A 13,129-nucleotide genomic window follows, 5' to 3' on the forward strand; every position below is an offset into this window, starting at 1 on the left:
GTCTCCTGCTGTGGGTTTGTTAACTGATTCCTAGCAACACAGGCCTCCAGACACTACCCTAACTAAGACTGGCTTTCTCCCACTTTAGAGCCTTATATTCTGCAGAAAACCCTTTTTCCACAGCTGTTGGCCATCGCATCACCTTCTCATCACCATGTGTTAGAATAAATGCCACTATTTAGCCAGGTGCCCCTTGACCAACTGAAGGATATTTCTATCATCTCTCTCTGTTACACTGCTTTGTTTCATTTTCAGGACTCCCTTCAGTAGAGGACATTACTGTCATTATTCATTTAATCACTGCTAAACACACTTTTTCCCTCAAAACGAGAAGGGGCATTGTTTCTCACTGCTTGCCTCCCCAGAATCAGTAGGAGTACCTAATTCTTGATAGATGGCTAATCAATAAATACTAAGGAACAAACTGATGCATTTCCCATCATGTGGTGCACAAAGCTCCTTCCACCCTGAAACAAAACAATGAAATAACCTCAGAGAGAAACACAAAATTCTGTCAACAGCAAACATATATTGCATTTTCAGCTCAGCAGGTGCGTACATGAGCATCTTTCCTACATCTTTCTGAATCTCTCTCAAGTAGAATCAACACTCTGCATGGCCAATACTGACCACACTGCATGGTCAGCCAGATGAGATTCAAGGGCAGATCCCTCCCATCCCCAAGGTAGAGACTGTCCAAGTCTATTGAGGATTGTTAGTAAGGAGACATCTGTATACAAAGGAGTGCATCAGCATTTGGGGTGTTCCATATCAGACTACTCTATTAACACACATCAACTTACAACAACTCTGTACATTCTAAGTTATTATCACTAAGCACAGAGGAGGAACCAAGGAGAAATGGCATAACCCAAATTACACAGGTATCAATTTTCAGAACCAGTGCTTTAAGACATCAAGCTTCAGAATCCATAGGTTTAACCATATTGCAAACAAGATCTGGAAGATGGTGACTAAAAAACATCTAACAGGGATGGGAAGAGTCAGACATGTTTTGAAAAACATCTCTTACTAGATGGGGAAAAACATCTTCATATCAATCAAGAGGCAAATATTTAGGTCCCCTCCCTCAAAACTGAGCTAATTCAGAAGCCATATTTACAGGTGAACTTTTGTTACATCCAAGTTTCAAAGGAAACACCAATTTCCTCCTAGCTGTCAGTGTTCCTTGAAAGAGAAGTCCTAATCTAATTTTGTGTTCTCTGAGCAAATCTTGGGCCTTGACTGATGTTTAGGGATCTGCAATGTGGATTTTTCTTTCTTTAGCTGGAGGCATCTACCACAGTGCAACCTGTCAACAGACAACGACAGACACCACCAACTCCACACTGAGATTAATGAGCCATGTGCCCTTGAACAGGTGTGTGTGTGTGTGTGTGTGTGTGTGTGCACGTGTGGGTTATAAAACTTCACCACGTTCTTTTGGTCATCTTTAAAATTAGGATACAATCCACAATAATGGATTACAGTCAAGATAATAAACTTAAATAAGTAAAGTCTTTTGCTTACAGTAGGTTTGTCTCAATTATTATAAGATTTGGGGTTTATTTTTATTGCTGCTGCATAAAGCAGAGCTTACCCAGACATGGGCTTACACCATACTCCCGTTAAGTGGAAGTTTTCCTGATTCTTGCTCATTTGAACTCTTTACTCCTTGAGCAGCCCCTGTTCATGAAAAAACAAGTTGTCTTAAGACAATTACATGTCAGCTGGAGGCAAAGAGAGCTGTGTGTAACTGCTGGTTTTAAGATCTAGACAGTGGTACAATTTTAAGTGAAAAATGGTTCAAGTATCATGACCATTCAGAGGAAGTGGTTCCTTTCACGGGCACAGGGTAGAGAGGAGTGTGAGCTATACCTGCAGGCATGCCGTGGTTCCCCTGTCCGTGAAGCACGATACTTTCCCCTTTGCCATGTGCTCCGCCACTGGGCACCACTTTTATTACTGAACTTCTAGCTTAGATTGTGTGATTTGTTTCTATTATTTATTGTGCACTTTTGCATGATAAGCCTGTCTTACCCAGTGCCACAGAACCTGCTTAGGGTGGCAGCTGCAGTGAGAGAATCAACAAGAAGGCTGGTGCTTTAGGGGCAGGGCAACATGAAGAGTGTAGATCTAGAGTCTGACTTGCTGGACCTTCGAGCTTGCCTTGAACTTGGCTTCGGTTAAGTGATATATTTAAGGTTGGCAGAAAAAAAAAATGTACCGGTAACTGTTAAATTTGAACTACAGGTAATCAATAATGTTTCACTTTAGGTACATACCATGCAATACTTAGGGCAAATTTATAACCAAATATTAATTTGTTGTTTGTTTGAAATGTTATCTGTAGCTGAGGAGCAAACACTACCTTCTTACTGGGGTGAATCTTGCTTACCTTAAGCCTTCCATTTATCTTCCAATTCAGAACGTTTCAGAACAAGAAAATGGCCCTGGCAACTTGGGTGCACTTTTTGGCCATCCTTCATTAGACGACTTTCTGACTGAGCAAAGTCTGTGTTCAGAGATTTGCAAGGCTGACTTCAGCGTACAGCAAAGTAAGCCACAACAAAGCAAAGCCTGACAGACAACCTCACCACAGAAAAAGCAGCGGGCGAGCCTCCGCGCAGGCGCATGAGCACTGCCGCGTCCCCGGGCCCCGCCCCAGCCAGGAGGGAGTCACGTGGGCGAATCCTCGCAATTGGAAAAGTCCGTATTTGTCACGTGACCGCGCCCCAGTTTCGCACCGGGATGGAGCCGGAAGAGGGGACGCCCTTGTGGCGGCTGCAGAAGCTGCCGGCCGAGCTGGGCCCACAGGTGAGAGCGGCGGCTGCTGTCAAGCACACAGCCAAGGGGCGACCGAGTCGCGCTAGCTGCGGCCAGAGAAGGGAGAAGAGAAGGGGCGCGATTTTGGGTGGATGAGCCTGTGCTTCCCCTGGAGTGCTTAGGCGGCCGAGGCCTGGGTTACCAACTCTGCACCCCAGCTTGCTGGCTGCTGGAGGGACCGTGGGCGCACGTGGGCGTCCAGCTGCAGCTGCGAGCGCTTTGCACCCTAATGGGGGAGGTCCACCTGCTGCCTGAAGCAGTCAGGGACCCGGGCCGTGGAGTCTTGGGGAACTTAGGACGTGCAGTAGGTGGTTTGCAGCCTGATCCTGTACATTTCATTCATTGATTACCTCCACCTGCTAGGCGTCCTAGCCGGTTGGCGCACGGCTGGCTGCGGTGGGTACCTTAGTGAGCTGTCCTGCAGCCGTCCGTGCGGCAGAAACAAACTTGGGAAGCACTGCTAGCAAGCCCAATTATTGGCCAACTTATCCTCGTGACCTCCAAGGTGCCTCAAGTGTGTGAAAGATACTGGCTTGTGAGATCCGGAAAAAGCAGCGTTCCTTTTCTCTGTGTTCCATTTGCTGTTAAGTAGGGGGCTGGAGGTGGAGTGGGAGGCAGAAGGGAATTAACTCAACCTGCGGCTGGAATCCAGGGGAAAAAAAACCAAACAAACCCGAAAATCTTTCAGTCTTGTGTCTGCCGCCTGTGGTCACAGCTGATCTGGGGTGTGATTTACAAACCAGGACAGTGAAGCATCAGTACGGAGTTCGAGTCGTTTGCCCAGGATCAGTGGGAAAAGTGGACGCAGGCTCAGATGTGTTCTTGAGCCTCTTGCTGACTTTCGGGTCTCCAGTCTTGCTCCTTGGGTAGGCCCCACGACCCTACCTACCCTGTGGCTTCTGACTTCCCGGTGTCTGCCTCCAAAGACCCTTTCGTTTGAATGTTGGGCTTGTGCGGTGGATGCCTCAGATCTGGCTAGGGCCTCACCTGATGTGTGTGTGGGGTTCCTTTTTTTTTTTAAGATTTATTTATTTTCATTGGAAAGACAGATATACAGAGAGGAGGAGAGACAGAGAGGAAGATCTTTCATCCGATGATTCACTGCCCGAGTGACAGCAAAGGCTGGTGCTGCACCAATCCGAAGCCAGGAGCCTAGAACCTCCTCCAGGTCTCCTACGTGGGTGCAGGATCCCAAGGCTTTGAGCCGTCTTCGACTGCTTTCCCAGGCCACAAGCAGGGAGCTGGATGGGAAGTGGAGCTGCCGGGATTAGAACCGGCTCCCATATGGGATCCCGGGGCATTCAAGGCGAGGACTTTAGCCGCTGGGCCACCCTGCCGGGCCTGTGTGTGGGGTTCTAAGGAAGTTGTTCTTGCTTAAAATGGGGTGGAATATGATTGGGGGAAAGGAACTGGAAGACTCGCTGCTTCACTGTTATTTCTAGGTTATTTGAGGTCAGTTACTCCTCCTGTAAGATACACATAGCCCCTGGAAGAGCACAGGGACATGCTTGCCTGGGATGGTACTGGCAGAGCAGGTTCTCAGGAGATGGCGAAGGCCCAGCTCGTCGAGGAGCAGCAGCGGCCCTAGCAAGAATGCCTGAGTGGGTTGAATACATTGTAGAGGTGATTTGCATGTTTTCTCATGTAATCCTTACAGCACTGCAGGAAGAGGGGTCATCCTCATTTTGCACTTGAGGAAACAGAATGTTTGAACAGGAAAATAATGGACCTGAGAGCCACACAGCCCAGTTTTAATCCCAAATTCAGTTTTAATCACTGTTTTCAGTTAGACATGTTCTGGTTTCCATTGTTAATATTAGGGTGAGATAGAAAGCAATGCATGAGGGCCTAGTGCAATAGCCTAGTGGCTAAATCCTTGCCTTGCGTGTGCTGGGCTCCCATAAAGGCACAGGTTTGTGTGCCAGCTGTTCTAATTCCTGTCACAGCTGCTCCACTTCCCATCCAGTTCCCTGCTTGAGGCCTGGGAAAAGCAGTGGAGAACGGCCTAAACTCTGCACTCATGTGGGAGACCCAGAAGCTCCTGGCTCCTGTCTTCGGATCATCTCAGCTCTGGCCTTTGCGACCACTTGGGGAGTGAGCCAATAGGTGGAAGAGCTTTCTCTCCTTCGCTGTAAATCTGTGTTTCCAATAAAAACAAGTAAATCTTTAACAACAACAACAAAAAGGAAATGGACGGAGACTGCTGCCAAGAGCTCCGGCCAGGGCTTCCCCGTGAGGAGAGGTGCCCAAGTACCTCCACTTTCCTGAGCTCTTTAGCAGGGAACTGGGTCCGAGGCGGAGCAGCCAGGACTGGAACCTGTACTCTGCTAGGAAATGCCCGTGTCACAAGCTGTGGATGAACCTGTTGTGCAAAATGTTGTCCCCCAAATTGTTATTTGTCACTTTCAGCTGCTCCTGCGAATAACATGAACTTCTCTCCATAGTTACTTGTCACAAGGAAAAGTCTGTCTTATAATTTATTTACACACATTACATACTTCCCTTTTTTTTTTTATAGCTTCTTCACAAAGTACTGGATGGCATTTGTGGCCGAGCTTACCCTCTCCACCAGGATTATCATGACGTTTGGGATTCCACAGAATGGAAGCACGTTCTAGAAGACATCACACAATTTTTCAAAGCTGTTGTGGGTAAAAACTTATCTGATGAAGAGGTAACTTCCCTCCAAAATTTTGCACCTTATAATATATAATAAGTAAGGTCCAGCTTTTTTTTTTTTAAGATTTATTTTATTTTTATATTGGGAAGGCAAATCTATATAGAGAAGGACAAACAGAAAGATCTGTCTGTGGACTCACTCCCCAAGTGCTGCAATGGCTGTAGCTGATCTGATCTGGAGCCAGGAGCCAGGAGCTTCCTCTGGTTCTCCCACACAGGTGCAGGGGTCCCAAGGCTTTGGGCCATCCTCTACTGCCTTCCCAGGCTGCAAGCAGGGAGCTGGATGGGCAGTGGAGCAGGCGGGATTAGAACTGGCGCCCATAGGGGGATCCCAGCAAATGCCAGGTGAGGATTCAGCCACTAGGCCATCACAATTTTTTTTTTTAAGTTACTGTTTAGAGCATTATGTAATTTGAAGACTGTTGTCAATAAGTCCTCATATAGCTCTAAGTGGAAAATCTGGCTGTGGAAGTTTTGAAGTTTTGTAGCCTTGTTTTTGATTGTTCTTGTAATTGTGAAACGTTTAGTGGTGGTGGGAAATGTCCTGCCAACCACCTGCAAATTCATTTTGTCCTGCCCCTGCTGCAGCAGCTGCAGGCAGAACTCAAAATTCAGGAAGTCTAGAGCAGGCTCATTTGTGAGTCAACAGTTTTGTATGACCTGAGGGTAATGTTAGAAGTAGCGAATTGTTTCTAGTGGAAAAAAAGGTTTCCCCCCTCCTGATATAAAGCATGCAGAAGGAAATAGGAAGTTAACGTGGCAGGTGTATTTTCACGGGGTCAGCATCTTCAGGGTAGACATCTTGAAGTGAAATGCAAGATTACAGGCTGTATGTCTCCCACTGAATTGGTTTTGCATCTGTATCAACAATTCTTTGGGTATATTTAAAGTTGCTCACTTTAAAAAATGGAGTTCTCTCTGATTATCCTGTTAATTTGATGGTATCTGGGCACGAGTTCTTAGAGAAATGAAGCCTTCTATGGACCTGGCTTTTTCAGTCTTTGAATTAAATCGTTTTTCATAAAGAAATATCTGACCAATGCGCACACCTGCTCTAATGCTTTATCATCCTCTTCTTGCGATGCTTCTTGCTTTCCAGGCTGTATAGTGTGCTGTGTTTGTACAGCCATGGCTTTGGTGCATTGCAGATGTATTTATATCCTGGCTGGTTTCTTTTTAGTTACTGTTTTGCAGAAATTTGTTAAAACTGATTTGATAGTTTTGTATTTTTTTTTGAGTTATGGGAGTTTTTCCCCTTTTATTATTGTTTTAAAAGTTGTGTGAGAGTAGAGCTATGATTTTGCATTCTGAGCAGCCTTTGTATTTTCTAACCAATTATTTGTATTTTTATAGGTATTCCAGCAGTTGAATCAGTTGAGCTCATCTCATCAGCAAGCTATCATGAAATGCTTGAGAAGTAGGAAAGATGAAGTCAAGCAGACTCTGTTAGGAGAAATAGTTGATATTTCGTCTGCACAGCTACAGGACTTTGATTGGCAGTTAAAGGTGAGAATCCACTTATTTATGAGTATGTATTTTTTTAAGTTTTTGGATATAAAGAAACTTTTTTATCATATGTATCAAATTTGTGTTATTTTGAGAGTACACTGATCTAGAGAAATACCAAAGATCGTGTAAATTGTTTCTTTTGCATTGACTTGAATGTCTACATTATGAATAATATTGTATTAATCACTCAATCTAGAAGTCGTTAAAAGCTGCGAATGGTAGGGTATTGTACATTCAGCTTGTATCTTTGACCAGTCATCAGCAGAGCCAGGGTATCAAGCCTTGGCACTCTGATAGGAGACTCAGATGTCCTAACCAGTGTCTTCACAACTTAGCCCCAATAGCTCCTATAGCGCTAACATACTGTTTCGACTGTTGAATCTTTTTGATTCTGTATGCCAAACTTAAGAAATATTTAAACAAATTAGAGCCTACCCAAGGGGAAAAAAAGTGTGTCTGGGAACTTAAAATTACACTATTTGAAATTGCTTTGGAACATGCAAGCCCATGTTGCTGGAAAAGATGAAACCTAATAGAAATGAGGCATCTCTAAAAGTTGTATGGATGAAGGAATAGGTGTGTTCCCCATGACTCCATGGATTAGGACAAGGCTACGGTATGTCATTTGCAAGAAGATGAGTTTGAATTCAGCCTAGGGAAGAACTTAGAGACTGAGAATCTGGAAATGGCTTTAATTCCTTCTTAAAATAATATTTTCTTCATGCACTTAAAATATTCAAGGCTAAGCTGAGAAATATTTCTGAAGAAATACTGAGGAGGGCTCAGCATGATGATTCAACTAGCCAATCCTCCCTTTGCAAGTGCTGGGATCCGACATGGGCACTGGTTCTTGTTCCAGCAGCCCCTTCTTTCCATCCAGCTTCCTAGGAAGACCTAGGTAGAGCCCGGCCTGAACCCTTGGGACCCTGCTCCCATGTGGGCGACCTGGAGGCAGCTCCTGGCTTTGGATTGGCTCAGCTCCGGCTGTTGAGGTCATTTGGGTAGTGAGCCTGCAAATAGAAGATCTTTCTCTCTGTAAATCTGGCTTTCCAATGTAGTTAATAACATAAAAGTAAAAAAAGGAAAGTAGGAAGAAAGGAAAGGAGGGAAAGAAAAACAGAAGGGAGGAAGGAAGGAAAGAGAAGAGAAGAGAAGAGAAGAGAAGAGAAGAGAAGAGAAGAGAAGAGAAGAGAAGAGAAGAGAAGAGAAGATGAAGTAGTGAGATTCTCCTAAGGTAGACAATGTTACAGTGCTGTTTCCAAATCACAGATATCAAGAGTCTTCTGTTTGGGTTAGAGAAGGAGATAAAGGTTACTGGAAAAAGTTCCTGAAAGATGAAATTAAATCCAGTGGAAGGGAGCTGTCTCCTTTTATCTGTCTCCTCTGTGCTTGTCTCCCATTCACGTCTTGGAAATGAAGAACAAATAAGTTTAAGAGATAAGTTTGTTTTTGGGCAAAAAGCTTTTGAAATCTGAGTACTGACACTCTGAACAAGATTCAGTTTAGGAATTTTCTAGCTCAGATTCAAGGAAAATTGAGCTTCTCTTTGCTATCTGCCTTTGACGCCTCAGCACTTGCTTCAACAAGTGTAAACCATGAATACTGTGTTCAGTTCTTCCATCTGCCCTAGGATGAGTATACTCTGGAAGGAGAAACTGAGAAGTAGGTAAATATGTTGACTGGCTCTCATTGGTAATGGTATCTTGATAATGTTATTTGCTTGATTATGGATTAAGTATCTTGATTTCTGAGAATTTACTGGTAGTTTTAATTTTATTTGTCTTTATACTTGGTGTTCTTTGCTTTTGGCTTCTTTAACCTTCTTTAAGAATTCTCCATTTTTCTTGCCGCTTTGGACCAACTCGGTGTATCTCATGCATACTTCTTACCTAGGTACCACTTGCTGCAGAATTGATGACTGATTATTAACTTTTACCTGTTGTCTTTTATTCACTCTTCTCGCTCTCTTTCTCTCTCTCTTTGTTTGTCGTATGACCTGGGTTTAATTTTCTTTCACCTTCTCGTCTTCACTTTCCTTCGGTAGGAATTTTTGCTATCCTATTATTTTTAAACTCTGCTGCATACTGTTTTCTGATTATTCTTTTCCCTAAATTTACACAGCTTGCACTTTCTAGTGACAAGATTGCTACACTACAAATGCCACTATTAAACCTACATCTAGATGTCAAAGAAAATGGTGAAGTAAAACCATACTCTATTGAAATGAGTAAAGAAGAGCTCCAGAATCTGATAACTTCCTTGGAAGCAGCTAATAAGGTATTTGATTTAATTTGTCATATGCTTTAAGTGGTTTTTAGTTAATAGTATTGGTGTGGGGAGACCTGTGGGTCATGTAAGGCCCATGAAATCATTTTGTCTGGGCCTGCCAAGGCACTAACAGGTGGGACCCGGCACTAGTTCAATTGGCTAATCCTTGCAAGTACCAGGATCCTATGTGGATGCCGGTTCATGTTCTGGCTGCTCCATCTCCCAAACAACTCCTTGTTTATGGCATGGTAAAGCAGTGGAGGATGGCCCCTAGCCTTGGTACCCTGCACCCTCATGGGAGACCCAGAAGAAGCTCCTGTCTCCTGGTTTTGGGTCAGCTCAGCTCTGGCCTTTGTAGCTATTTTTGAAGGAATGGTGGTGCAATTTTAACAGTTGCATTTCTTTTGCTGTGGGGCTTATTGTTGATAACAATAACTTTTTTTAACCATGAGATTTATTAATGCTAATGAGTATTTAGTGATTAAAACAAATAGTTATTTTTTTTTTTAAAGAAGAGTTTTATTTAAGTAGACAAAGTAATATAGGAGACAAATGATGGCTGGTAATGGTTATGACAAAATTGGTTTGAGACAAGATGGCAGGTCTACAATGCAGGTCTACAAACTTCATGTTTCCAGTGGAGTGACTCATTGACAGTAACTACTCCTGGTATTTCATAAATGGGAAAAATAATGCTTAACCAGCAGAAATGGTTGCTGTGAGGAAGACATTGCAGTAACTTTCTTTGTAGAGGCATGCCCTTTCATTATTGCTCAGCATTTTCACCAGCGATAAAGTCTGGCTTCCTCTTGCTGCTAGTCAACCTTCCTCAGCCTGCCCTTTAAAATCCCTCATGTGTCTCAACTTCTCCCCATCCTCTCCATTGGCTAAAATGTTCTAGTATCTTCCTGAAATGATGCATGCATTGAGTAACCAAATGAATTGTCCAAACCTGACTTGCTTTTGGGTGGAGTGGTGTGGGTGGTGTGTATGCTTAAAGCATTGTGTGGCAGAACCTGGCAAAAACACTGAATAATTCTGAGCCCAGCTTCTGGTAGGCTGGTGTTAGCAGTTACTGCCTATTGCACATATTTGCTGTGTGCTTGTTGTGTTTAGGGGTAGCAGCGGCATTGTGGTCTAATCTGGTATTGCCCTCCTCCCTGATTGGTGTTTGAAGGTGGTCCTGCAGTTGAAGTAACTGGAAGTGTCGAAGACCCACGCTGACAAGAGTACACTGCTATCCCTCCCATGGCAGAGAGGATCCTGTGTGCTCATTCAGAAGCCCTTGCATTGGATTGACCTCTCCACCAAGCTGAGCACGCAGCAGTGTTGGCGATTTCAAGCAGAAAGAGCAAGAAATTACGTGGTTGACAGGAAGAGCATAACATGAAAGATGAAAAAGCCATAGTACCAGTTTATATTTTCATGATTGTTTTGCCTCAGTTATTAAGTATTTGAAAAAAAATCTTTGTATATATATAATTTTATTGAAAACAAAGTAGGCTCTAAAGTAATGTAAGCGTACAAAGCACAAATATACTTGAATATTGCTTAAAGAATTATGTGAATAGCAAGGACACGTGTTATGAATATATACTTAATTTGTGATATTTAAAAACAACTTTCTTGAAGAATGTATAAGCTGCAATTGTAACTCAGGACATTCCATATCTTTCTTATATTTCAAAGGAAAGGTAACCAAGTGTAATGTTTCTTAAGAGAAAAATTCTTTGATTAGGAGAAAGCAAATTGGTGTGCAAGACTTTGAGTTTTGAAATTATTTAAACTAAAATCTAGAACAAAGAGAATGGAATAGCATCGTTACATATACATCTCTGTGTCTGGTTAGATGTTTATGATCTAATAAAAGGAATAGATGTGTATGGTATATTCAAATATCAGACAAGAGTAAGGTCTGTTTTTGTTATAGACTCTTAATATTGAATTTAACTCTTTTGAATATTAACAAATTCATTGGAAAGCAAACTTTTTAACCTCATTTAACTTTGATGACAAACATTCTGAAGAAATAAAAAGTTTTATTTTTATGTGTTGCTTGGTTTCAAATGACTTCGCATGAGTGGTAGTAGGAACTGCATGAGGGAATTGAGCCTGTGGTCTAGGCTTTGCGGCACTTGCTGAGGGGGTCCAGGGCAGTTACGGCTGTTTTCCTCTTACAAATGAAGATAGGCTGACGAGGGGAATATGTGAATGTGACCTAAACAGTGCTACTCACTGTGTGCAGAGAAGTGTGGCTTTATGGATTTGTTACACGTGAGGGATTAGAAAGGAAGCTTGGGCCAGAATATTCATCAGCATGTTGCTTTCCTTATTTGGAAGATTTGGTTATGAAGACATACCAGCTGGATTTTAATGTGCTCAGCATGCCTGTTGATTTTACCTTCTTGGGCAAAGTCCTTGTGTCATGCAGCCGTAGCAGTTTGTAGACCAGCATTACGGGTGGCACCGATCTTGGGATCTCTTGTGAATTCCAGCCTTCTGTGCAGTGTGTGTCTCTGGTGCAAGGACGAAACCCTGTCTGCTTAGTTCCCTTGTCCCCACATGGCATCATTTCATTAGCATATCTGATGGCTTCACTGAACTCTTAGTGTTTTGCTTTGTGTTCTGTACATATTTTAAAACATTTAAAGATTTATTTTTATTTGAAAAGTAGAGTTACACAGAGGGAAGGAAAGAGAAATCTCCCATTTGCTGCTTCGCTCTCCAAGTGGCTACAGAGGTGGGAGCTGAGCTGATCTGATGCCAGGAGCCAGGTGCTGTTTCTGGGTCTCCCTCCTGAGTGCAGGGATCCAAGGACTTGAGCCACACAAACTGGTGCCCACATGGCATGCTGAGGGTTAATGTGTGCACAGCCCCATGCTCTGTGTACATTTGAAGTGTGCAGTTTGAGGAGCTTTGACATATATAGGCATCCCTCTGCAAGCATTGCCAAAGTCATGCTAGGAAACATGTTGATAGCTATTGAATGTTACCTCCCACTGCTCTGTTGTCCTTGCTCCTGATGCCTCTGCAAGGGACCATTAATGGATTGCTTGTCATGTTGATTGGTGTATATACTTCATTTTGACTCTGACTTCTTTAACCACTGCTTTGAGTTCTATCCTTGTTGTACAGATCAATAGCTTGTTTTTGTTGTTGAGAAGTAGTGTAATGTAGATTTTGGGGATATATTTTTAAAAATGTATTCAAGGGCCAGCACTGTGGCGTAGTAAGTACTCACCTGCAGCACTGTCATCTCATATAGCACTGGGTTTGGATTCTAGCTGCTCCACGTGTGGTCCTGCAAACTGATGTAAAAGCACATAAGTGGGAAAAAACAAAACAACCTTTAGGAAGAATTTATTTGAAAGACAAAGAATGGCAAGGGAAAGAAAAATATCCGGTAGCCACCAGTTCACTCCCCAGATGTTTGCAAATAGCCAGGACTGGGCCAGGCTGAAGCCAGCAGTATAGTGGAACTCTACCCACATCTTCCATATGAGTGGCAGGGACCCAGGGACTTGAAGCTTCACCTGCTGCCTGTAAGAGTGTGAATATGTAGGAACCTGGATTAGAAGCAAAACCAGGGCTCCAAGTCAGAGACTGATAGCATATATGAGCAGGCCATGCAGTGACCACTGTGGCAGGTGCCTATCCCTGGTGCAGAGTTCTGCCCTAATTTATCATTTTACCAATCACAGATATTTTGGTTGACAAGTTCTTGGCTTTTATAATGCACAACATACTATGAACATCCTTGCATTCTTCTGAATACACTGTAGGGTGAAATGATTCCTACAGTAACCCAACCCTACCAGTTGTGGCCACTGGGGAGTGAATCAGCAGT

General features: G+C 43.2%; 1 protein-coding gene across 2 annotated transcripts; it reads left to right on the forward strand.

Moving 5' to 3' along the window:
• The first annotated feature begins 2,691 nt into the window (after nucleotides 1-2,691).
• Nucleotides 2,692-11,330, forward strand: COMMD8 (COMM domain containing 8). Of its 2 annotated transcripts, XM_004579120.4 has the most exons (5): nucleotides 2,692-2,817; nucleotides 5,345-5,500; nucleotides 6,859-7,011; nucleotides 9,136-9,291; nucleotides 10,460-11,330. In XM_004579120.4, exons 1-5 carry the CDS (start codon nucleotides 2,752-2,754, stop codon nucleotides 10,478-10,480), a joined length of 552 nt encoding a protein of 183 aa, XP_004579177.2. In that variant the 5' UTR covers nucleotides 2,692-2,751; the 3' UTR covers nucleotides 10,481-11,330. The 2 variants fall into 2 exon arrangements, with proteins under 2 accessions (XP_004579177.2, XP_036352766.2); XM_036496873.2 differs by lacking the exon at nucleotides 5,345-5,500 and having other exon boundaries at nucleotides 2,752-2,817.
• Nucleotides 11,331-13,129: the final 1,799 nt, after the last annotated feature.

The sequence above is a fragment of the Ochotona princeps genome, chromosome 11, assembly GCF_030435755.1.
Source record: "Ochotona princeps isolate mOchPri1 chromosome 11, mOchPri1.hap1, whole genome shotgun sequence".
Classification (NCBI taxonomy): domain Eukaryota; kingdom Metazoa; phylum Chordata; class Mammalia; order Lagomorpha; family Ochotonidae; genus Ochotona; species Ochotona princeps.

Coding starts and splice junctions, on each gene's coding strand:
- COMMD8 (XM_004579120.4), top strand. CDS start 2,752: ATGGAGCCGGAAGAGGGGACGCCCTTGTGGCGGCTGCAGAAGCTGCCG. Junction 2,818..5,344: donor CGGCCGAGCTGGGCCCACAG/GTGAGAGCGGCG, acceptor TTTTTTTTATAG/CTTCTTCACAAAGTACTGGA. Junction 7,012..9,135: donor ACTTTGATTGGCAGTTAAAG/GTGAGAATCCAC, acceptor AAATTTACACAG/CTTGCACTTTCTAGTGACAA.